Below are 26,714 nucleotides of genomic sequence, written 5' to 3'. Positions count from 1 at the left end.
CCACCACAGGCTAACTATACCTTTAAAATGAAAAGTTCCCCCTAAAACTAAAATCCGTAAATCTACTTGCATCCACAATATAAGTCTAACCTATCTAGCTTGGTAAAGAAGAATACATACCTTTTCTTAAGATGCTCCAGGTCCGGTTCCAAGCTAAGCTGTCAGCAGCAGCTTCTCTGTGGAGGTGGGTGCAGAGAGGGCAGCCAACAACGGAAGCCCCATAGTAATAACTATGGGTGACGTCACTTCCCAGGCATTTTCCGTTTTCCACTGATGGAAACTGGACCAGCTTCAGAAAAGGTATGTATAGCGACTTCTTTACAGGGCTAGATAGGTTAGTCTTAAGATTGTTGATGCCTGTAGATTTACAGATTTTAGTTTTAGGGCCTGCACTGAGATACCAAGAACGCCGTCATTGCTGATTTCCCCCCCCCCCTCTGAAAATGCTAGCTTCTCTGGCTGCAATTCTGACCATCTTGCTGCAACACTTCTAAATCACTTACCTAAATCTGCATACTGGTGTTGCCTCAAAGTACCGAAGCCAGTTGATCGGCATAACAGTCAAGCTCAACCTTTCTCAAGATAGAGAAAGATTTATAGAAAAATGTTTTAACACAAGAGACAATCCACCCTATTCAGACCATCTCTCACTGACCGTCAAGTAAAGCACTGCTATTTTTAGCGGCGCTTCAGTCACTTAAAGTGGTTGTATACCCACTTTTTTAACTTTTACCTACAGGAAAGCCTATAATAAGGCTTACCTGTAGGTAAAAAAAATATCTACTAAACCTGTACGGTTTAGGAGATATTCCCCTCGGTATGCGCCGCTGACTGCAGCGGCGCATGCGCACAAGGGGGTTCTCTCCGTGAAAATCCGGCAGCGCTCGTCCGGCCGGATTTAAATCTCCCGCGCGCATGCGCGGGAGTGACGATATCGCAGCTCCGGCCACTCACAGCGCCGGAGCCGCGATACCCGGAAGAGACGCCGAGGGAGCATGTCGGCTCCCTCGGCGTGGATCGGGCGAGATGTCGGGGCCTCGTTCTAAGGTAAGTATTTCATAATGAGCTAGTATGCGGTGCATACTAGCTCATTATGCCTTTTGCTTTGCAGGTTTTAAAAAAAAAAATTGCGGGTTTACTACCGCTTTAAACCCCTGCTACAGGACGAACAGAGGGTTAAATGCACCGCTGCCATGGCGCTGCTCATTGATTTCAATGTTCAGGGGTGCTTTAGCCTCAAAGATGCTGCTTGCCGGACTTTTTTTTTTTTTTTTTTTAACGTCCCGCAAAAGAGCTGCTCCAGTGTGCAAGCCCTCGGGCTTGCACACTGGAGTGACAGGAGAGGCTCTTTACAGGTGCCATTTTTAGCACTATAGTGCCTGTAAAGCGCCTCAGACTGGCCATACACCTATAGATTATCTGCAGATTTTCTATGCCCAGATGGAAAAAGTGGAAGAGATTCCTCCACCTACTCTGAACTGTGTGGATGGAAGAATCTCCCACTGGGCCAAGCTTCCATATCTTGCTAGTCGGCCCCACTGGCTCTCACAATACCTGAACATTCTGATTGGTTGCAGGCATTGTTTAGGTTGAGAGCCAGCGGGGCTGACTAGCAAGATACTGAAGCTTGGCTTAGTGGGAGATTCCTCCATCCGCACAGTTTAGCATACATGGAGAAATCTGTTGCACTTTTTCCATCTATCCATAGAATATCTGCAGATAATCTATAGGTGTATGGCAAGCTTTAGAGTGACAAGCTTTGTAGCAATTTTTAAACACATTTTGCCATGTCAGTCACACGACAATCACTGCAAAATTACATTGAGGCCGGGTTCACACCGCTGCGATGCGGGAACTCCGCGAATCCACGGCGTTTTCCCGCATCGCATTACTCCCGCCGGCAGTTCACACTGCCCTATGCGGACGGCTGGGAGTGTCAATGATATGTTAATGACACCCCCAGATCCGTCCGCATATCGCAGTGCGATCTGCCGACTCGCACAGGAATCGGATCGCATGGTGTGAACCCCCATGCGATCCGATTCTGTTGCAGACCAAAAAAAGGGTCCCGTGCGAGTTTGCTGCGGGAGCGATGCGAATTCAGCCATACTATCTGTATGGCTGAACTCGCATCGCTACGGAGATCGGATGTGATTTGCGGTGCGAATCACATCCGGATCTCCCCCCGCAGCAGTGTGAACCCAGCCTAAAAATAACAGCACCCGGCCCCGGGTCCGGACGGCTTTACCGGTCTATACTATAGGATATTTGCATCCCTGCTCACGCCCCATCGAACATCTTATTTCAACGCCTGGCGGGAAGATGCGAGACCCTCGCCAGACTCGCTGAAAGCACATATCTCTGTGATCCCTAAGTCACCTGAGGAAGCCGCAGTCCTTTCGTCCCATATCCCTGTTGAATGTTGACCTGAAGGTTCTGGGAAAGGTTCTGAGCACGCGAGTCAACAGATATCTTCAGGCCCTCATTCACAGGGATCAGGTGGGCTTTGTGCCCGGTCGCCAGGCGGGGGACAATGTCCTCAAGGTGGTCCATCTCCTTCATATACTTCGTCAGCGTAAAATACCAGATAGATATATTTTTAAAGCGTTTGATTTGCTCTCCTGGGACTACCTTTACTTTGTTCTAACCAAATGGGGATTTGGACATTTTCTGCAATGGATCCAGGCCCTCTATTCCGCACCGTTGGCAAAATATGCCGGCTTCCTTTCTGACCCTTTCCCGATACTCCGGGGGGAGTAGACAGGGATGCCCCCTGTCCCCGGCACTATTTATCCTGGCATTGGAGCCGCTGGCGGCGGCGATCAGGGCCAATAGCGATATCTCGGGAATCCCTTACGAGGGCACTCAATACAAAGTGAACCTCTTTGCGGACGACGCCCTTTTGACCATATCAAACCCGCTCATCTCCCTGCCCAACCTGCAACTAGTATTAGACCGATTTTCAGCCTTCTCAGGTCTTCAAATTAATCCCTCCAAGACCACAGCGCTGAACGTTACCCTCCCTCTGGAACTGGTGCAGCGCCTCCACGACCATTTTCCATACCGTTGGGCATCCCACTCGATTGATTATTTAGGTGTCAGATTAACGCCGTCTTATTCTTCCCTTTTCTCGGCCAATTATTACCCCCTGTTGCGAACGGTGTCCACCCTTATGCAAGCCTGGCAATTCTCCACTCTCTCATGGGTAGGCAGGATCTCGGCGGTGAAGATGACGATTCTTCCTAAAGCTCTTTATTATTTTCGTACTTTGCCTGTCCGGGTACCCACTTTTTTCCTTCGACTCTTGCAGAATAAGATCCTCCAATTTATATGGGTGCGCAAACGCCCCAGGGTACCTAGAGCGACCCTTTATACCCATAGGCTCCGTGGGAGGCTTGAGGGTCCCCAATATCTCTAAATATTACACAGCAGCCCAGATCTCTCCGTTTACTATGCTCCATGCAACCGCGGATGTCCCTCTGTGGGTGCTCCTGGAGGTGCCTGGCTGTGACCCTTGTGCACTTCAGGCACTCCTCTGGCTCTCCAGGAATCTGCGCCCTCCCTCCCTAAGCCCCATGCTGCTACATGGTCTGCGGGTGTGGGACTCAGTTCGTGTTTCCAGCAATCTGATGTCCCCCTTTCTACCCCTACTCCCCATCACTCATAACCCTCTTTTCCCCCCGGGTCTGGAGGAGCCCCAGGCATTCTCCTGGTGGTCCTCACATGGCTACCCACGAGTCCAAAATTTTCTTTCTTTTTTTTCCCCAGGGAGGCCCTCCACTTTAAATGTATCCAAAGAATCAAAAATGACATCCTTTGGCCCCTTTCACACGGGACGGATCCATAATGATCCACCCCGTGATGATCTGCTTGCTCAGCGGGGATCGCTCAGTTTATCCCCGCGGAGCTGGCGGATGACAGGGGACCGCTCTGTCAGATCTCCGCACTCCTCTATGGGGTTCGGATGAACACGGGCCGTCTGTTCCTCTGATCCGCTCTGCAGACGGATAGAAAAATAGGATTTTTCTCTGTCTGCAGAATGGGACCATAGCAGAGACGGACGATATCGGGTGTCTACAGATGTTCATCCGCAGACACCTGCTATCCCATAGGGATAAATGTAGGTCTGTATTTCATCTGCCAATGGATGGATGAAATATGGATATTACGGCACGCATGTGTGAAAGGGGCCTTTCCCTGCAGTGAGATAACAGCTAATCCCTATCTTTACTACTTGCAAATGCACCTGCACATCATATTGAACAAAAGCACACATTACACAAACATGAGAAAAAGCTCTAATCGCATTAGGGATGCCAAGAATGGTTTTCTTAGATAAATACAAATCCCAATATGAAACGCACTGTACAAGTAACCACACAATATCTGCTCATAAATTTGGAATAAGGGTACTTATAAGCCATGCCATTTTTGTTTTCCTACAACCGACACCTAAAGCCTGTGTTACTGATACAAAGGAAATGAAAAACAAACAGTTCAGTCCTGCTGATTACAGCAGGAAGCAGCTTCTAATATGCAGCGCTAACCTGCAGAGCAGCTTGTCGCCTGCCACCAGATGCAGCGCAGCTCGTCGCCTGCCACGTCACCTGCTACCAGATGCAGCTTGTCATGTTGCCTGCCACCAAATGCAGATTGTCACTTGCTGTGTCACCTCCCACCAGATGTAACACATATGCATTGACTGAAAAGAGAGAGGGCAGGCAGTGAGAGCTGATGTAATCTCTATGCTGCCCAGTGAGGGCAGAACAGTGGTGATGCAGGGCTGGTGGTGAGAGATGTCATCTCTCTGCTCTTGTCTGCCCGCTCTCCTGTGCTGCCCGTCGGTTCTCTCATGTGGCTCGGGGGTTGGGGACCCCTACTTTAAATAATTAGTTTTTTGTTTAAATCAAGATTTTTTTTTTTTAAGTAATAAAACACAGAACAGAAATAGAAAACAAATTCAGATAAAATAAGCATCCGTAGACACAAATTAATGCAAGACTCCAGCCAAAAAAAAAAAAATAAAAAAATAAAAAGTATAAAAAAACAAAACAATTACTCCCAACCCTCACACACTACAGTCCTTCTGAACAGGACTCCAAGAGGCCGATACCAAAGCCAAGTCAACAAACTTACAGTGCTTGCATTTAAAACAATAAATTTAAGAATGTATTAATGGATACTGGAGCTACTAATACAAGCATGTCCCCCTTACAATTTTACATGTTGTTGGAAAAAAACGAACGGTTACACTTACTAACAGCCATTTTAAAGTTACTTTATTACGAGAAAATTGTATGCTCCGTCACTGAAGGCCTCTTAAAATTAGCCTGGCCTGATGTATATAGGTGTATCTATACTTGCTCCAGTGCAGGGTGGCTCATGACTTGAGCGACACCAACAGCAGGACTATTAAAAGCGTACCCAAGCATATGTTAGAATTACAGAACACTTCTTTCCCATTTCCTGTCCTAGGGTGACAACACTGCTTCCCCCCTCCCCCGCCCCGCATAACAGAGGAGAGGTGTCCTGTAGTACCAGCATAGTTCCTGTCCTTGGGCGAAAACTCTGCTTCTCCATAGGTGTGTGCGGGTGGTCAGCCTAGGACTAAAAAAAAAAATTAAAAGGTGTCTTACTAGCAGGATCATCAGACAACTATCGGGCGAGAATTAGTTGGCCCTGGTTGGACGACTTGCTGCCCAATTTGCAGTGAGTACGGTGAACTGTTGAGTAGCCCTTAGGAACCCGTCCATCCTCACACCCACTCACAGCTCACCTGATAAACCTGCAATTACCACCCTTCCTTCCTAGGATGGCTATGCTCACTCACTCAACTATATCTATGGGGGGGGAGTCATGGTTGTCACCCAGGCTCCAAACATGCTTTACCTCTTCAGCTCCATTACATGGGGATGGGAGGATTAACAGTTTACAGAAGGGAGATACTGTAGGCTTGTATATCCTTTCAGTTAAAAGGTATCAAAGATTCAATTTAACCCTGAGCTGAGCCCATTACTAAGCTGGTTCAAACTCTGGAGGGATCCCAAATAATGTCGGGATCCACCCAGATGCCGGACCGGGAGCCTGAGCCAGCCACTCCCATCCCCCTCCACAGCTCAACGCTCTACAGAGAGCTGGAGGATAGTCACAGACTCTTCTCACTAAAGACTGAGTGATCTTTGATCGCTTATTTCTCTGTAGAGGCAGTGGAGGACAGATGCAGAATCAGATCCATGCTGCATTTAGGAGAGTATAAAATGTTTGTTTTGTTCCCCCCCAAACTAGCACTTCTCATAAGTCTCTGCATTTTAGAATGGCGCGGCACAAAATCTGAAATTTGGAAACTGCCCTTTCTTTCGGAGAACAGCAGAGTATGAAAATCAGGACAGAGCCAAAACTTTATGCAGTAACCATGCTCACAGCCAAATATTAGCCTACTCACAAAATAATACTTTGATTTATGATATGAATATCACTGTATAAATGCTTCATATTAGGCTTCATGCACTCTTTTTCCTTCCCTGGAGCAAAAGCAGCTTTGGGGGGATGCACCAACAGATGTGCTTTACAAATGCAATGAGTCGTCAAGCGTTATGGCATTCATTCCACTTGCCAGAAGATTCAATTACGGTATTCTGGCCATTCAAAATGAATAGTCAAGTGCTAAACATGCCTGGCATTTAGGGGTGTTCAGCATTTTGTCCTGCTCAAATATTTTCTTTTATTTCAGCCTCTAAACACTCCTCTTCTAAGACACCTGTAACCCTGCATGGCCACGTAGGCCAACAAGTGCATTTAGAGGGGGGGGGGCACATGGTCTTTTTTTTACTTCCCGTGTGCATGGATATCTGCATTCCGGATGCATTTCTGCACGCGTGTCTTGAATGCATGTCTGTTTTGCTACCCTCCACATCAAAAACAATGCAGCCTGTTGGATTTTTGACTGCACTGGAACATACAGCACTGGTGTGAACTAGGGTCATTGTCATTGGAATCCATGTTAAACACTGTCTGAGCATTTCTGATGCAGAATTAAAAAACACTGTACTGCATCTTAAACAGTGCACACTAGTTTTGTTTTTGAACAAAAAAAAAAAACTGACAGCTTCAATCAGAACTCCTGTACAAGCAATCTGATGTTAGTACAGCAATTTCCCCCACTTTTCTACTGTGTTTTGACAGAAGGATGGGCCCCCACCAGAACACTTTGGTCAGCCATTGGCTGAGTCGCTGATCAGGAGGCGGTTGGCTGCTGGTTTTCCAGCTTGTCAGACAGAAGTCACCTGAACAGCCAGCTTCTGTTGGACCGGCTGCCATTTTTTATTGGACTGGCCGATGTCTCCGGACGTGTGTACGTGGCTTTAGACTCTTATGTGATAGACTGTGTTCTAGCCCAGTACAATGGTTATATTTAGCCAAGATAAGCATTTCATTATCCTGGTAGAAGAGAGTCTGCAGACAATGCCATTATGAAAGGCCAGCCAGTCCAAAACCATTGCAGAGAGAAGTAGAACATGTTTGTATATAAGTATTCCTTTACAATCACTTTAAAGCATTTATTAGCCCAACACTTCAAATTCCTGATATGTGCCTGCTGTACCATTTACTTGTATGAAAAAATATCCCTTTATGTGAAATCCTTGGTGTTCCTGCCAGTCACTCCGCTTTCCTATTAAAAACGGACCACACCAAGCAGGAGAACACACTGTGGTCAGCTCTCTAGCAGTGCTGGGAACTCGGCCTGCTCTCCTCCAATGATCAGACTTGTCCTGACACCCCCCCCCGCACAGTCATTCACTAGCAGGCTCAGTGTGCTGCCACTTCTCCCCCTCCCTTCAGCTCTTATGCACCCGAGAACAGGAAAAGGTATTTAAAAATTTTTTTTTATATCTTACAAAAACATTTTACCTTTCATTTTGGTTTTAAACGGAATGGGTTGCTTTACAAGGTTATCATTTACAAATCACTTTAAAATTGAATAAATTGGGTATGTTTGCTTTAAAGTGTGAATCTCTGCAGAATCGACAATGTCAGCATTGGCAAAATAACCTGCTGAGAAGACTGGCATTGTGCCTGGTGCCTATTGGAGACTAAGCTGGCATCAAAAGCAGTGCTGAGATCATACCTGGCACAACCAAGGCACAGTACAGCCTCACATCAGCATAGGGCAAAAATCCTGGCACAGTATTTGAGATTACCCACAATGTGGTATGACAACACAACATACTGAGGTACAGGAGCTCAACAGGACAAACTTAGTTTGCCCCACTATAAAAAGGGTATTTAAATAATAATTTGACGTTAAATCAGAAAACTTAGTAAACGCTATGATGTGTTCAAACTTTAAGTACACAAGTTGTCCAATACTAACCACACAATCCATTTGAAAAATGTAATCACTTTCACTAAAATTAAAACAATTAGGGATGAGATGTAGGTACATCTTTTCTGCTAACAATCCACTGCACCACAATACAGAACACACCCATGCTTTTCAATGAACAACCCAGCATCTCACCCTCATCCATGTCTCCTCTCCCTGCTCCTCAACATCCATGCACTCAGAACTCATTGGGCCTGCGTGACAATATATTACCAGGGCCGTCTTTAATATTGATTGGACCCCGGGCAAACATTTTCTTGGGGCGCGCCCCCCCCATACAGTTTCGCTCTCCACATGCTCTGAGACACACAAATAGCAGCTAAACTGATTTTATCAGATCAGGAAGCGATTGGTTGCCAGAGGTTACAGTGCATCATTACCCTTACTGACTGGTTGCTAGAGGTTACATCACACATTACGGCTCACTGATTAGTTGCTAGAAGTTACAGCACATGATTTATGCTTGTTGATTAGTTGCTAGAGATTACTGTACAGTAATACTGCTCACTGATAGGTTGCTAGAGGTTACAGTACATCATCTCACTGCAGGGGGCATGATATACATATGAATGCCTCCTTTATTTGCATATCTATGCTGCCTGATGCCGTTATTTACATATGAATGCGTTATTTACATGTAAACACAGGGTCTGCAGGTGAGTCATCTGTACACAATAGGGAAGAGCTGGGCAGAATTTTTATCAGCACTTCACACTGAGATATCGGGACACAGCAAGGGACTAAAACTTCAAGGGACAAGGGAATTTAAACTGGGATAGTTGGCAAGTATGAGCCAGCTGCTTTGGGCCCCACAACAATGACAAGGTCCAGGGCAGCTGCCCCTTTTGCCCTGCCTTAAAGACGGCCCTGTATACTACCATTGCATACATGTCTGACTGATGCAAAACTCCAAGATGATAACATAGGTTGGGCTTCTGTTTATTAAAGTGCAGTCTGAAACAGGATTTAACGTACCGTAAAATACTTTTCTTAATGTACATTAAAAAGGACACAGAATTAACTAATTCATGTACATTAAAGTGGTTGTAAACCCTTACAAACCACTTTGACCTACAAGTAAGCCTAGATTAAGGCTTACCTGTAGGTCCAAGAAATATCTCCTAAACCTATACGATTTAGGAGATATTTGTCCGAAGACAGGCACCGCTGTCTACGGCGCATGCGCGCAGGCGCACTGAGCGCGGCATTTCCAATAATGGAGCTGCCGCGCGTGTCGGCTCGCATGCGCGGGAGTGACGTCATCGCGGCTCCGCTGAATGACAGCGGCGGAGCTGCGAGACCCCACCGAAAAGATGGATGCGCCGGACTACAGGGGACAGCGGTGACATCGCTGGCTCCTGTGTCAGGTAAGTGACACATAATGGACTACTATGCGATGCATAGTAGTCCATTATGCTTTGCCTTTGCAGGGAATGAAAGAGGAAGTAAACTCATCAGGGTTTACTTCCTCTTTAAATTATGATCCAGTCTTCAGGAAGACTGGACACTGCCAAACAAATCTGCAAGACAGCCTATCCCCCTCCCACACCCATCATGCCCCAGTTTTGTAGCAACAGAAGTGGATCATAACAAAAAAGGGAGGAACCCATGTCTCAAGAAAATAATTGTATGGTCAATCAAAAATACAATTTTCTTAATTGTAGATAATTACATGTACATATATGTGGCTATATAAGGCATCCCACATTGGTCAATCAGGATATTCAGAGATTTGACAGGTGGTGAGGAACTATTGTATCCCTGCCCGTTTTAACCCCTTGGACCCTTCAATTAAATAGGTCATGAATCTGTGGGCACTACAACCGCTTAAAACAGGGGGGTATACAGTGCCTTGCGAAAGTATTCGGCCCCCTTGAACTTTTCAACCTTTTGCCACATTTCAGGCTTCAAACATAAAGATATAAAATTTAAATTTTTTGTGAAGAATCACCAACAAGTGGGACACAATTGTGAAGTGGAACGAAATCTATTGGATATTTTAAACTTTTTTAGCAAATAAAAAACTGAAAACTGGTGCGTGGAAAATTATTCGGCCCCTTTACTTTCAGTGCAGCAAACTCACTCCAGAAGTTCAGCGAGGATCTCTGAATGATCCAATGTTGTCCTAAATGACTGATGGTGATAAATAGAATCCACCTGTGTGTAATCAAGTCTCTGTATAAATGAACCTGCTCTGTGATAGTCTCAGGGTTCTGTTGAAAGCGCAGAGAGCATCATGAAGACCAAGGAACACACCAGGCAGGTCCGTAATACTTATATAAATTATGATGTAGCGCTTAAAAAATAAATAAAGTTCAAATTGATAATGAACGGGTTCCAGTGAGGTATTCTTGATTGCAATGATCGGATTCAAATTCATATGCAGAATAAGGGGAACCACCACCAACACCCAAAATCACTGACTCTTACCATCAGTCTGCAAATCAAACGCATGTCAGATTGAATCAGAGAAGATCATATATCCCAATTTTTCTTTATCAACACGAATATGGTCCACTCAAAGAAAACCGTCCAATGGGAAAATCTTTTTCCTCCTTGCTTAGCACTCCGCTTCCCAGGAGTTCCTCAAATTATTTATTTTTAGAAAAATAATTCTCCCAGTAGCCATAGAAAATATAAAAAGAGTGGTCTCATTGCGCAGATTTAATGATAAGCCAATAGCCTTTTCTTAAATAAAAAGATGTTCAACTCACATTTATGATGAGGTAAAAAAAAGGCATCAAATAATATTCAGTAGCATACAATCAAAAGGATAGAGACCACTCCCGTGCTCCTTCTAGTGTCACAAGTCTCTCGTTCGCCCGACGTTTCGCTACCAACGTGCGTCCTCAGGGGTGGGAGAGTCTGTCCATAGGACAACAATCAGTCGTACACTGCACAAATCTGGCCTTTATGGAAGAGTGGCAAGAAGAAAGCCATTTCTCAAAGATATCCATAAAAAGTCTCGTCTAAAGTTTGCCACAAGCCACCTGGGAGACACACCAAACATGTGGAAGAAGGTGCTCTGGTCAGATGAAACCAAAAACTAACTTTTTGCCCACAATGCAAAACAATATGTTTGGCGTAAAAGCAACACAGCTCATCACCCTCAACACACCATCCCCACTGTCAAACATGGTGGTGGCAGCATCATGGTTTGGGCCTGCTTTTCTTCAGCAGGGACAGGGAAGATGGTTAAAATTGAGGGGAAGATGGATGCAGCCAAATACAGGACCATTCTGGATGAAAACCTGTTGGAGTCTGCAAAAGACCTGAAACTGGGACAGAGATTTATCTTCCAACAAGACAAGGATCCCAAACATACAGCAAAATCTACAAAGGAATGGTTCACAAATAAACGTATCCAGGTGTTAGAATGGACAAGTCAAAGTCCAGACCTGACTCCAATCGAGAATCTGTGGAAAGAGCTGAAAACTGCTGTTCACAAACGCTCTCCATCCAACCTCACTGAGCTCGAGCTGTTTTGCAAGGAAGAATGGGCAAGAATTTCAGTCTCTCGATGTGCAAAAAAATGATAGAGACATACCCCAAGCGACTTGCAGCTGTAATCGCAGTAAAAGGTGGTTCTACAAAGTATTAAGGCAAGGGGGCCCGAATAATTTTCCACGCACCAGTTTTCAGTTTTTATTTGCTAAAAAAGTTTAAAATATCCAATAGATTTCGTTCCACTTCACAATTGTGTCCCACTTGTTGGTGATTCTTCACAAAAAATTAAAATTTTATATCTTTGTTTGAAGCCTGAAATGTGGCAAAAGGTTGAAAAGTTCAAGGGGGCCGAATACTTTCGCAAGGCACTGTAATTCCTGCTTCTTCCAGCTGGGAAGCAAAGCATCGCAGCCACAGCATGAGTACACCCCCAGCCGCTGCAGCTACAAGGGGTAGTGATTTGGGGGGGGGGGGGGGGGCTGCAGGAGAGGTGCGAAGGCCACAAGAAATGGCCTGGAGGGGAGTCTAGTGTTTGACACATATTGTTGCAACCCATACACTCACACCTTGCGGTAGCTCTCCTGCCCACCTTCACATGCAAGTATGTTCTCACAAACATACTTGGGGCGGCACAGTGGTGTAGCACTCTCACCTAGCAGTAAAAAGGGTTGCTGGCCACGACATTACCTGCCTGGAGTTTGCATGTTCGCCCTGCGTGGGCTTCCTATGATACTCCGGTTTCCTCCCTAGTATATGAATGCAAGTTGGGGACCTTGGATTGTTGGCTCCTTGAGGGTAGGAACCGATGTGTCTGATGTATGTGTGGAGTGCTGCGTAAATTGACGGGACTATATGGGTACCTTAAATAAATATATAATAGTGGAGTATCTTAATGAGACAACGTACAGGGATAGGGACAATTGTAGACGCTCACTCAGGTTGAACTGGATGGACTGGTGTCTTCATTCAACCTTACTATGCAACAAACCAGATGCGCTAACACAAAAGTCCCGACAGGGAAATTAACACACTACTGCTGGACCATAACATTGATATTCTTTGCTGAGGGATACAGCTAATAAACACTGTACCTGAAAATAAATAAATAAAATAAAAAACACAACAGGACAATGACTTGCATTGCTACACAATTGGCACAAGCAGAATGATGGATAGAAATGTGTTTGACATCAAAATATGCTGTGCATTACAAATGGCTGGCACTGATAATCATTGGAAATGATCTAAACATATGACTGGCGTATGGCGATTCATCAGAAAGCTGTCAGTGTAGGATCAACAGCGCAAGGCTGTGGCATCAGTATGAGGATTGGCTGTGCTACAAGAATGCAGAATACAGCAGTCTACACAATAGAAAAAGTACCTCTGTCAGGCCAATTTAATGTGCTTAGAATTTTATAGTGTTAAGCCACTCGGCAGCCAACCAAGAAATACCTCTGGCAAGAACAGACTTGTGATGTAATAGTACATGTAGAGTATTTATAAAAACAAACAAAAAAAAAACCCCACACACACACTATATTGGTGAAGTTATAGTGAGTTGGAAGGAATCCATTGAAATGGACACTCATAAATCCTGATATCGTCTTATGCCAGTGATTCGCTGTTCAACAGGTATTACAAATGTGATATATGGGACCATTACCTCACACCGACAATGGACAGCCTGAAATCATCCAATGACGAGAAACGGGGATCACAGAATACATCAAAAAGACCTAATCTAATCACTACCTCAGGCAGTAATTTAAACTATATGTAATTTTTGCAAATAGTTTCACAAGAAGGTCTTTGCTTACCTGGAAAAGGACCTATCCCAGTGTAGCACCCTCTGGTAGTGTGCTAAAGAAGATAAGTACATTTAAGCAGGCCTGGCTGGCTGCTAGGCCTGTTTGTTTTCATTCTGGGAGTGGCTCAGGGTAGTGCTGCTGTGACCCACAAGTGGCATGACTGGGACCCCGTTACTTCTTTCTAGAATGTTTGAGTGTTCTCTAGAAAGAGGCTGGAGGGGAGGTGGAGCCACCTGGGGTATTCTAAGGAGCCCTGACCAATCCCCAACTTGGATTGACAGGGGGCTGGCCCCTTAAATACCCAGGGTCAGCCCAGCTGGGAGGATTTGTCCGGTGAAAAAGCTGGAGTGAGAGGGTACAGAGGCTGTCGGGGCCTTTGAGGGAGCAGCATTTGCTGAGGCCTGGCTGAGTCAGTGTCAGGCCTAACCAACAAATAGTTCTAGCTGTTCCTGGGGAATCAAGTGATGTGCTGGAGGTGATTAGGGGTAACGATCTGCAGCAAGTGATATGCTCGTGGAGTGACGATTGATAAGCTTCAAGCAAGTTTGTGCAGGAGGAAGCTGAAGGAGTATGTACAGGGAGTGTACATAGTTGTCCCAGAACAGATTGCTGTTCTATTTATCCATGCGGGACATCTCATAGTTTTCCATCCCCATCCACATTATACCCCTCAAAAAAATAAATAAAGTTCACTGACTGCTTTATGTCTGAGTGCCTGAGAGTGAATGCAGGGCTGGGCAGGGTAATAGACATTGCTGATCTCAGGTGGCTAGCTGCTCCTGCATCATGTCATGTCAGCAGTACAGCTCATGCTACTTGAACAGCACCAGCTACTTACGCCCCTAGCAATAGATATCCCCACAGGTTCTATGGAGACCTATACAATCAAGCCTTTGTGTGTACTTTTACAGGAGCGCTGAAAGCGGCCCTGCATAAACAAAGTCTGCATTGCAGCCTATAAACATGTGCTGATCACGCCTAATGATAAACACAGCCAACAGCATGACATTACAGGATACCTGCAGTATAATACCAATACACAACCCTCTCCTCCCCCCAGCACTTGCAATTTATAAATCCAGCTTAGCTCTGCTCTTTGGCATGGGACAGGCTCCATTAGTGCATGTGTCTGCTTAAAAAACAAACACTAATGGTCTGTAAATTACAGCGTCTTGTAGACCAAAATACCCAAACTCCTAAGAGAACTTTATGATCAAGCACTTATCAACCTAAAAAGAGATTTTCTTGTTATTGCATCTATCAACTGTCCTCTCAAATATCCCAAAAAGGATACATTGAATAAAGACTTCAGGACAAAGCACACATCTCTGTCTACCTTTGGGATCCAACAGTTCTTCTATTAATGAACGTTGAAACTATAATGAAAGGCAGACCTCTTTTCAGTTTTGGATAGAATGGAGATGGATTAGAACATCTGGCAGGTTTTTATTGCTGCCTGGCCCCCTTTAAAGGATTTACCTTCTCCATTTGTCCTGTTTACCATCGCAACTGAAAAGAGAAAGACATTTTCAAATTGTGGCTTGTTACAAGAACCGAAATATAGGCGAAACCTTACACCAGGCAAATTAGGTCTGGTGACAGAGATTCCCGCTCACTTTGTTTTTAAAAATGGGAAAGGAATGAAAAATAATTTCCTCAATGGCACACTGGAAATCATCAAAACATAAAACCAGCTAAAAAGGGTGGTTCTTTGGTCATTCTGGAGTCCACCAACAATGCGAATATTGGGTCAGTTGTCATACAATGCAGTTAAAGCAGAAGTCCGGGGAAATAAAAAAATAAAAAATAAACTTTCCATGCCCTTGTTGCGGATCCTCTACCTTCCTAGACTATGCCATCCCTCTTTTTCGGAGTTCTGTAATGGCCTGCTGATCCTAAAGAAAAATGGTTAATCCCCTGTGATTTCCTGTTAATAAGCCCGCTAGCTGCAATTCCTCCTGTACTCCCAGCCAGCGGTCTTGGCACTTCCCATTTGCAGTTCTCTATAGCAAGCAGGGGCTTCTACTTCCATTTCTGCTTGCTGTAGTGGGTGGAGAGGTGTCACAGCCCCAGGTCTGTACCGCCCATGGGGGGTGGTGTCCTTGTACTACAACTCCTCCTCCCTGTCAGCACTGCCCCCCCAGCGGATGAGAGAGCAGAGATCTAGGGCTGTGACAGATCTTTTATTTTAAACACCGATCACGCTGTACAGCCCCACCTCCTGGACCGGCATTGGACCAGCGTGCTGTGTCACAGCCCGAGATCCCCACTCGGTCACCCGGCTGGTGTCTTGTAACGATCCCTGCGGCACAGAACAGACGAGGCTGCACATAGACCAGGCTGCACATTTGGGCACTGGTGGGAACAGATAGGCTGCACTGGTGGGCACTGATGAGATTGTACTTGCAGGCATAAATGGGCTGCACTGGTGAACCTGCACTTATGGGCACAGATGAGACTGCACTGGGCACAGGCTGCACTGATGGGCACTGACAAAGGCCCATGAACGCGCGTTAGTGTTCGGCATTCTATTTTTTCAATGCAGAGTGGGAGTTTGGAATGCACTGTGGGATTTTTTGGAGTGTCCTCCGTGTATTTTTATTGAAAACGCCCATAAACACTAATCAACACTAATCAACGCTAATCAACGCTAATCAACGCTAGTACAAACCGCTGTTAAAAGCACATTTTTCAACCAGAGTTTTCTGCCAGCAATCTGGCGTCCAGAAAAAGCTTTTTTGAGCTTCAGTGTGCATGGAGCCTTAAAGAGAATCTGACAAAAATACTGTTACATATCTGAAAGAAGGGTTTCCTGTAAGGTTATGTGCACCTTGCCCAAGGCCAACACCCTTGCAGGCAATCCAGGGATCCTTGTGTACCAGATTAGCTATCCATCTAGACAGGAAAATTGCTCCACTTGTGGACAAAGTTAGAACTTTTTTGTTAAGCACTTGGCCAGGCCATTGTTTGTGATATGGCACTGCAAGACACAGAATACATCCCTTCCCCCCGTGAGAAGTGACATATATGTTTTGTTTATGTAGGCATATCTCAGTTCTCTGTGTATTGCCAAGATCAGTGGGTGCTGGAGGACATTGAGTGCCCGGTACCCATACATTGGCTTCTGCTGTGAATCATAGCAGAAACGGCGCATCCCTGCAGGCGGAAGTGCAGAGTCGTGTGTATGTGTATATATATATATATATATATATATATATATATATATACACACACACACACACACACATACACAATTCTGCACAAGAGAGCAGGCACCAGTAGTATTAAAACTGCTACGGGGCAAAGGTTAAGTGGTTAATGGAGACTTCCGATTTCCTTTAAAAAAAATTGCAGATTATACAGTTACCATTAAAGTATTTAATAGGGCTGAAACAACTAAATTGACATAATAGATTATAAACAATTATGAAAATAGTTAACTTTTTTTTATGATCGATCAGTTGGTCAGAGGATTAGTTTCGGTCTACATTACAGAATGTATTATTTTTTTACATATCAGGAAATACAGTGAAGCACATACAGCTCAGTACACTGTCCATACAGGTCAGTAAGTGCCTGAGAACTTGTGAGGCACAATGCCTCATGGGACATGTAGTCCTGGGCAGGAAAAAGAGGGGGGGGGGGGGACCCGGTTTTAACAGTGTCTGAGGAAAGAGTGATAGTCTAAGAAATGCGGGAGCTCAAGCAACTTTTGAAGGATCTGGAAAAACGATTACAACTACCACATCTAAGGACTGGCAAGCTGCAATATAATAAACATGGTTTCAAGGGTTTGGATATATTTACTAGTAATAAAATGTTGACGAAATGTTGTGCATATAGCCAAAAAACACATACCGTATATACTCGAGTATAGGCCGACCCGAATATAAGCCGAGGCCCCCAATTTACCCCCAAAAAACTGGAAAACTTATTGACTCGTGTATAAGCCGAGGGTGAGACATGGCTGTCCATCCCTGTGTGTGTGTCCGTCCATCCCTGTGTGTCCATCCATCCCTGTGTGTGTATCCATCCATCCATCCATCCCTGTGTGTGTGTGTGTGTGTGTGTGTATTCATCCATCCATCCATCCATCCCTGTGTGTGTGTGTGTGTGTGTGTGTGTGTATATCCATCCATCCATCCCTGTGTGTGTGTGTGTGTATCCATCCATCCATCCCTGTGTGTGTGTGTGTGTGTGTGTGTCCGTGCAGCCGTGTGTGTGTGTGTGTGTGTGTGTGTGTGTGTGTGTGTGTGTGTGTGTGTGTGTGTGTGTGTGTGTGTCCGTGCAGCCTTGTGTGTGTGTCCAGCCTACCTGTGTCCCAAGCCTCCGTCCCGAGCCGCCGTCGTCCCGAGCCTCCTCCGACCCGTGCCGTGCCTCCTCCGTCCCGTGCCTCCTCCGTCCCGTGCCTCCTCCGTCCCGTGCCTCCTCCGTCCCGTGCCTCCTCCGTCCCGTGCCTCCTCCGTCCCGTGCCTCCTCCGTCCCGTGCCTCCTCCGTCCCGTGCCGTGCCTCCTCCTTCCCGTGCCTCCTCCGTCCCGTGCCGTGCCTCCTCCTTCCCGTGCCTCCTCCGTCCCGTGCCGTGCCTCCTCCGTCCCGTGCCTCCTCCGTCCCGTGCCGTGCCTCCTCCGTCCCGTGCCTCCTCCGTCCCGTGCCGTGCCGATGGATCGCCGCTCTTCTCGGCGGCCATTCTACAATTCAAAATTCCGCCTCCGCCTGTGATAGGCGGAACACTCAATTTCCCAGCAGCCTGTGTTCCGCCTATCACGGACATCCTCTCATACTCGTCCGTAGTATGAGAATGAGCGGATGTCCGTGATAGGTGGAACACTGACTGCTGGGAAATTCAGTGTTCCGCCTATCACAGGCGGAGGCGGAGAAGGAGGCGCGGCTTTTAAATTTTAATGTCCGCCGTCTGTCTGCTCGATACGCTGATCGAGCAGTCAGACAGCGGTGACTCGAGTATAAGCCGAGGGGGCACTTTCAGCCTCAAAAAAGAGGCTGAAAATCTCGGCTTATACTCGAGTATATACGGTACATGGTCATACAAATTTACATGAATAAAAAGATGCAATAAAGCAGCACTCTAAATCAGCCTCTATCAAAATTTTAAACACCAGGGGAACCCTTGAACCCTGTAACATTTACAGGAAAATGCCCTACATCTGTGGTCAGGGGAAAAAATGCCCTTTACTGTGGTGGTTAAACCCCCCCTCACAGGTAGCTACAAAGATCACCTAGGGCAGGGCTTGTTCACACTCGACTACATTTCTAATGCTTAACAAATGCTCCCATGGTGTTAGTACGAGCGTTAGACTTGCGTTTTAGAGGAATTAACAAGTTAAAAATGATCCCCCAAACACCCTATGGGAAATTTTGAAGTGTTTGACGAGCATTAAGGTGCATTAAAACTGCTCCACAAATGCCCATTCTATTACAGGAAATGACCTAATCTTAAAGGCCACAACTGTTTGCCATAGCATTTGCGAAGTGATCCATGGACATGAATGGGAGACGTTGAAAGGCTTCAAACGCTTCCTGACCTGAGGCTTTAATTTTGAAGCAACGCTAATGCTTCATGTTTTGATAGCGTTGAACGGCACTTTGTGCTGTCTATTGTATTTTTGCATAGGCATTTGAGAGGTGTTTTTAACTCCTTTTAATGACAGTGTGAGCGGGAGCCTTAATCATATCAGTGGCTTTGGACACAAGCTATGCAGGTAGCATCTATCACAGCTCAGGGAACCCATACCAACCTCTGAGGGAACTCTCGTGTTCCACTAATATCTAAACGAAATACATTTTAAGTTTTTCTTTCACTGGCAATACTTTTACATTCCCCATTTCAAATGCTGTGCATTATAACACAACAACTAACACTGTTTTAAATAAAGCAGCTCCCTGCCTATCCCACTTTGCACAACAAATACAACCTTATATATTCTCATTGCATGAACTTTCAATTATGGGTCACATCACTAAATCATTCTAAACTACAAAGAAAAAACCCCACACGTCATTTGAGCTCTCTTATGGTCCATTTCAGAGTTAGTTACTCATCCATCAAACACATCATCATCCCTTGTCACACCCATCCTTAAAAAGGCGTTTCCTTCCGTAAGCCTCAAAGCTACTTGTGTAGATTGCCTACAGCCACTTGATTTGCTTCCTTTCTTCCGACTCCCCTCCTTGACCCCTTTACACACTCTAAATCATACAGACAAGTCGTCTAAACTTTAAAGGGGAACTGCAGTCTGCTCACATAGATTTGTAATAAAAACATCTTTGCCATTCTGAAGCTTCCATCCAATCACTTTGCATATTATTTTATATATACTGTGATTCTGTACTTACCAAGTATGCTGCAGAAATCCCCCTCCACTGAGTCTGGCTGCAACCATTTTAACTGAGGGCAACTGAAGTTGCTGCCTGTTCACTTCCTGGATTTACACAGACGCGCACCTCCAGCCCTGCAGCTGTCATTGGCCCTCTTATGACTCATTCTCCCTTTCTGACAATCTCTCTCTTTGTCATGCACGGACCAGGAAGGGGACTCATCCTCACTGTCCGAACGGTCCTAGTCAGCTTCATCTGACAAGACAGAGCAGGGGTCACCAGCCTCAGCAGGACCAGAGTCCGCGTCAGAGCTCTCCCGAGAACGGGGGAGGCAGGGGCTGCTTTTTTGCACCATTTTTCCCACATGCCCCCTCCATCTTGGCAACGAATGAATTGAGGACCGCCGTCAGGGTGTCCAGGGGCACTGCGCAGTCCACAGATGACCTGGTTGCAATTGTCTGGATTTCGGGGGAAGAAACACCAGTTTCTGAAGCCATGCTGACCCTACCCTGTCTGCCACCCAAAGGGGACTTAGGACAGTCCCACCCTCCTTACTGCCGCTGGCTGAGGGTCTCTTTCCCGCAGGACTCACCACCCTGAGGGGTTCTACGCTATTCAGCAGGTAGTGCCTGTAGTCCCCGTTGGCTCCCAGGTGCAGAGGAAACAGTGCTGTGTTGGTAGCTGCAAATGGCGCTAAAACCGCTCTGAAGTGTGCTCAGGCTACAAGAAAAACGGCCACCCAGCATCCAGCACAAGGATATAAAATACAGGGAAAATGGCCGTTAGAGTACAGGAGCACATGCTGCAGCTAGAGAACACTAAAAAAATGTGTTCAGGCTTCAAGAAAATGTCCGCCAGCACCCTGAATAGGGACAATCACAAGGAAAATGGCCGCTAAAGCCCAGGAGAGCATGCTTGCCCTCGCCCACACCTAAAATGGCCGCTGAATACAGATCCATGAGGTACAGGGAGAAAACAATGGCGGTGAGCACAGCGCTGAGCAGGACACCAGCAAAGCCTCAGACACCTTCCAGGGGCATGAAGAACTGGACCCAGGACACAGCTAGCCAGCGCAACCCCCTACCCCAGAGAGCCCCTGCACAGACACACACACACACACACACACACACACACACACACACACTGCTTAGCAGCATCCTCCATATGGAGGGGAGGGGGGAGGGGAGGGGAGAGAGAAGAGAGGTGAGGGACCCCCGAATCGACCTCCCAGGGAATGCCCAGCTGCTCAGCACCACCGAGGCAGGGAAAGCTGTACTTACCAGTCCTAAAGAGCTGGGAGACATTCCATCACAGACCTACGGCCTGTGCAGTTACAAGGTAGCTGCCGGTCCAGTATACTGTGATCCAGACATCAGTAGCCCGGTCATATGTATTTACCAGTCCTGAAGATCTGGGAGACATTCCATCACAGACCCACTCACTGATCAGTACAGGGTGGTCCGGCATACTGTGACGAAGACATCAGTAGCCCGGTCATATGTATGCCCCAGAGCATAAAAGCTCACGACCACCTTTGGAGCTGAGGTTTCATTGTGGCCTGCCTAGCGGGTTGCTGTGGCCTGCACACGCTCAATGGCTGGACTGGGGAGACTACAAGGATATGAGTATCCAGCCTGTCACCCAGCCGGCTGTTGATAGATCACAGGATCAATCTTGCGCAAAAAGTCGCGCTTCTGCAGAGAAAAAAAAAAAAAAGAAGAGGAGCACGGACCGATGGGCCCACCAGGTTCCTAGGTCTTTCTTCACTAGGCAAAATAAAACTGATGACTGCATGGCAGGCTGGAGGGTTGTTGACAAGGGACCACCCCCTGAGCGGAACTGAAAAGTGTTACATAACAAGTAATGCCTAGTATTCTCCTAGTGGTGGGCACAACAACCCAATGGCTAAGAGAGGAGCTGTGTCGGTCGGTGAATATAAGAGAAAAATTGCACATTTTGACCTGTATAAAGATCTGAATTTATTTTTTATGTATATATATATATATAGTGCACTTATCCTTTAATTTTCTAACAAAAAATTCCTCTTAATCCAGCGCTGGGGGGTGATGGCTACAAACCACTTGACACACCTCAAAAATGCCACGGTTTGTTGTGTAAAAAGATTTTATTGTAAACGCAAAATTAAAGGAATCCAAGAATGGTACGGGTTAAAACATGGTTGACAATCATGCTTGATATTGAACCTCAATCACACCCAAACTTCGGCAGGCTGACTCACGGCCAGTGCTAGGGGGGAGACCAAAAGGTGTGTAGGTGCCAAATGTCGCATGGGTATTCACTCAATGGAAGGGATGACAGACCACTGGTTGAACCCATAAGGTGGTGGTGCAGCTGGATTAAGAGCAATCTTTTGTGGTTTGTTCTTTTGCACAATAGCATGCCTGGTGCTTTGGTTTCCTTCCAGCTGCTGAAGGCTAACATTTATTACACTGACTGCCATATGTTGGTTTTCCATACAGCGCCTGACCTTTTTAGGAGTATATTTATGGAGTTCCTTTAATTTTGTGCACTCTTTATTAGGCCAAAATATTACTAAAAACAAAACAAAAAAAACACACACTCCCCGAACATATTTTCTGAATGCAGGTACCTTGTAGAATAAAATAGCAGTTGAATTTTTTATGTTGCAATAATTGTCCTACTGTATATTAAATCCATCCCTAGAAATGCATGAAGGTAAAAACCGTCTGCCTTTAGAACCATTTCAACTAGACAGTGAAAAATGCCCAATTTTTAGGCAACAAAACAAAAAACAAAAGATTGGGTCATGTTGTGTAGACCAATACCAAATATGTTGAGACCTAAAAACAATGCACACCAGTGAAATCTCAAAAAACAAACACTACAGTACCCAAAATAGTCTACATGTGACTCTTCAAAAGCTTTTACACCCCACCCATTTAGAATTACCAGCACATGATGACCCTAGACCAGTGATGGCGAACCTTGGCACCCCAGATGTTTTGGAACTACATTTCCCATGGTGCTCATGCACTCTGCAGTGTAGATGAGCATCATGGGAAATGTAGTTCTGAAACATCTGGGGTGCCAAGGTTCGCCATCACTGCCCTAGACATATTGCACGCTGGCATGTGCAGCAATACCAAATGGTACAATCGTTCTTGCACACATGTATAGACTACTAATAATTAAACTTACCTTCATCTCCTTCAGGAGCAAATGAAGCAGTAATGATATCAATATCAGCACAGTTCATCACAATCTGATTGGTAGGATTTTCTACCTGAGTGGATGAGAGACAATAAAATGTATTAGTATCCGATATGACAAAGCACGGATTATACAATGCTGACAGTTTATATACATTTCTGCTGAGTAAAAAAAAAATGCTTCCAAAAAACGTAAACGTGGCATGTAAACATGGCAAAACTGATGTTTTTAAGCGCTGGTTATCTGTTCAAGTTATAGTAAAACAAAGGATTCGCCCTGGGACTTTAAATGAAATGGGTACCGTTTCCGCAAGTAAACATGACAGTAGTAAATAGTAGTTGGGTAGTATGATGCCTGTGTACTAGGACTACCATTATATTTATGTACCAATATTCCTGGTTTATGTATCTTTTTTAAATTGGAAACTGTTGGTGATATCTATGCTTGTAAACAATTTTACTTGAATAAACCATATACAGGGGTTCCCCGACCTACGAACATCTCCTTACAAACCAGACGCTGCGGGGAACCCTCTGCCATTTTGCTCAGACATCGGCCGTTCTGCACATGCGTGGCCAGATGCAGCCTTGGAAAATGACGGTAATTTGCCATGCATGCGCAGAACGGCATTCAACGGGACATCAGAAATGTCTGTAATTGTCGTTCTGCGCATGCGCGCCCGGCTTGTGAACATTTGCGAATTACAAACAGGAGGACAGTCCCCAACGGGTTCGTAACCCGGGGACCCCCTGTACTGTATTCACTACTGTCATGTTTACTGGTGGAAAAGGTACCTACTTAATTTAAAGTCCTGGGGCGAATCCTTTGTTTTACTACGTTACAGGGATGGAAGTGTGTTACTGGGGACAACAGACCTTTCCCTTTTATTTCTGTCAAGTTAAATCGTTCAGGAGAGGTTTTAGAACGTCCCATGTACATTGTACATTAAGCCATATACTTACCTCCTCCGTGCAGTGATTTTGCACAGGGCAGCCCAGAACCTCCTCTTGTCGGGTCCCTCTTTGCTGCTTCTGGCCCCTCCCTATCAAGTGCCCCCACAGTCAGCAGCCTCCTATGGGGGCACCCAAACTGAGTCACAGTTCCATGTGGCCATTCAGACACGGAACCACAGTTTGAACCTGTCCACTCTTTCCCAATTGGCTAACTGATTTTGATTTACAGCAACAGGAGCCAAGGGTGCCACTGCTGTGTCTCAGCCAATCAGGAGAATCCGAGACAGCCGAGGGACTTGGACATCACTGGATATAGATGGGGCTTGGGTAAGTATTGGGGGGCTGAGGCATACAGAATGCATTAAGATGAAAAACTGTCCGACTTTACAATCCCTTTAAATATCAATGTTGGTCTGTCAATGGACAAAAAAAAAAAAAAACATCAAATATAAACTTCCACAAAAAGTATAAACCCGGCTTCTCAAAGTGTCAGGACCCCTGTCATCAACCAAGGCCCCATAGCACGGCAGCCCGAGAATAAGGAGGTGGCCCCCTGTGGGGAAAAGGCCCACAGAAAACTGTGCAAAACCATTGCACTGAGCAAGTTTGCAAATGATTTTTTAAATCTGTATCTTTACAATAACTTTAAGACCCCTATCAAACTGGGGTGGTTTTCAGGCACTTTAGCGCAGCCAATAGCCGCTGTTGAGGGCCCGAAAAAGGCCTCCAATTCGTTCCAGTGTGACTTTCCTCATTCAGGCGGTGCGCATGCGAGACAAGCAGAAAAGTCCTGCCAGCAGCATCTTTGGGGCGGGTTAGGAGCATTGTATTTAGCGCTCCCAAATGCCCCGCCCATTGGAATGAATAGGCAGTGCTTTCAAAGTGCCTGAAAAGCGATTTGAAAGAGCAGCATAACTGGAGTTTTTATCCCTTCTTTGGGATTAACAGCACCCTGCTACCGGCAGCCAAAAAGCTTAAATAGAGCTTAAGGGCCGGTTCACACTGCGGGCGATGCGAGGCGACACAGACTTGCCTCGCCGCGACCTGCCGCGACCTCAGCGGCGATTTGCAAATGACTTCTGTATAGAAGTCAATGCAAGTCGCCCCGAGGTCGCCCAGAAGTAGTACAGGAACCTTTTTTCTGAGTCGGAGCGACTCGAGTCGCTCTTCTCAGAACGGTTCCATTGTACAGAACGGGGGCGACTTGTCAGACTGCGGCGAGGCAAGTCGTGTCGCCTCGCATCGCCCGCAGTGTGAACCGGCCCCAATCGTTGCTAAAATGAGCAGCGCTTTTAATGTGAAAGCACTCTAAGGTTAGCCATATATTATAGAATTTTCTAGTACAATTTTCCTTTAGATTTACTAAAACCTTATAATGAGGTCAAACCTAAAGACTTTCAATTTATATGCAACGAGGCAGGCCCTTACACTACATACCGGTAGTTTAGGTAACTAAAGGAAACTGAATAATAAAATTGTTTAACGTATGGCCAGCCCAGGGGTTCATGTTAACCAGGCGTTCATGTTAACCAGGCGTTCATATTAACCACCAGTCCTAGTCAACATCGGCGTTATAAGCTCTTGAAGTTGTCACCCAGTCACTTTACAGAAAATTTTACCTGTACTCTACCACGATACACCTGTAACTGAAGCCAAGCCACCATTAGGAAGGAAAATCATTGACAGAAGAAATTGTCAACTGCATCTGAAAACCTTGGGCAAAGCTTTATGAGATCACAAATATATCACACCACACGTCACTGAATCATAATCATGATAAAGGGCAGGACACAGGTCAGGCGGGCAATGGCACAGCCACAGACAGACATGAGTTCAGGTCGGTGACGGTGTGTGTGCGTGTGTATGTGTGTATTTGCGTGATCCAATGAGGATTTACCTCCAGGTTTTAAGATTCAATTTATGCTCTCAAGGATTTGCCTTGCTCTGGTGGCTTGGCGGGCGTCTGTCAGGAATTAAATACAGAATTTATTTGGTTGAAGGTTAAACCCCTAGAGACAGACAGGCAGTCACAGGTACGACATGACACTACTAGTGTAAAAATCCTAAATGCCATTTAGTATTTTTACACTAGTATGTATTGGACACAATAGAAAAAACATTCTCCAGTGCTTGAAAAGTGCTAGATCGGCGTTATAAGCTCTTGAAGTTGTCACCCAGTCACTTCACAGAAAACATTACCTGCACTCTACCACGATACAGCTGTAACTGAAGCCAAGCCACCATTAGGAGGAAGGAAAATCATTGACAGAAGTCAACTGAATTTGAAAAAATTGGGCAAATCTTTATGGGATCACAAATATCACAGCACAATACCTCTCCGCCCCGGACTCAGAGGTATTCTCAAATAAGTTGTAGCATCAATGTCGCATCGTGGATGGCGGAATCCCAAAGCAACGATTAATTTCAACACCCATAATGTTAACAGGTGATAAAGCCTTAATTTGAACACATGCAGTTGCATTTAATTGGAAAAAAGGCTGTGCTCGACTTGCTTTTCCTTGCAGATGAAACACCATTAAAAAGGCCATGATACTTTCAAAGAAAGCCGACGCAATGAAAAGTGAAGCGCAGAC

At 45.6% G+C, this 26,714-nt stretch overlaps 1 protein-coding gene across 1 annotated transcript in view; it reads right to left on the bottom strand.

Annotated features, from left to right (window-relative positions):
- The window catches only part of NPEPPS (aminopeptidase puromycin sensitive), a 136,036-nt gene that overhangs the window by 78,722 nt on the left and 30,600 nt on the right, over positions 1 to 26,714 (bottom strand). Inside the window, exon 2 of the mRNA XM_077459722.1 lies at positions 23,156 to 23,240. Within this exon, the coding sequence (XP_077315848.1) occupies positions 23,156 to 23,240 (85 nt within the window). The remainder of the gene's footprint in view (positions 1 to 23,155; positions 23,241 to 26,714) is intronic.

This window comes from Lithobates pipiens, unplaced genomic scaffold (assembly GCF_037356315.1).
Source record: "Lithobates pipiens isolate NorthernLeopardFrog02 unplaced genomic scaffold, aLitPip1_a1.2 Scaffold_28, whole genome shotgun sequence".
Taxonomy (NCBI): domain Eukaryota; kingdom Metazoa; phylum Chordata; class Amphibia; order Anura; family Ranidae; genus Lithobates; species Lithobates pipiens.
Note: the sequence above shows the minus strand (reverse complement) of the source record. Positions and strands in the feature narration are given on the sequence as shown.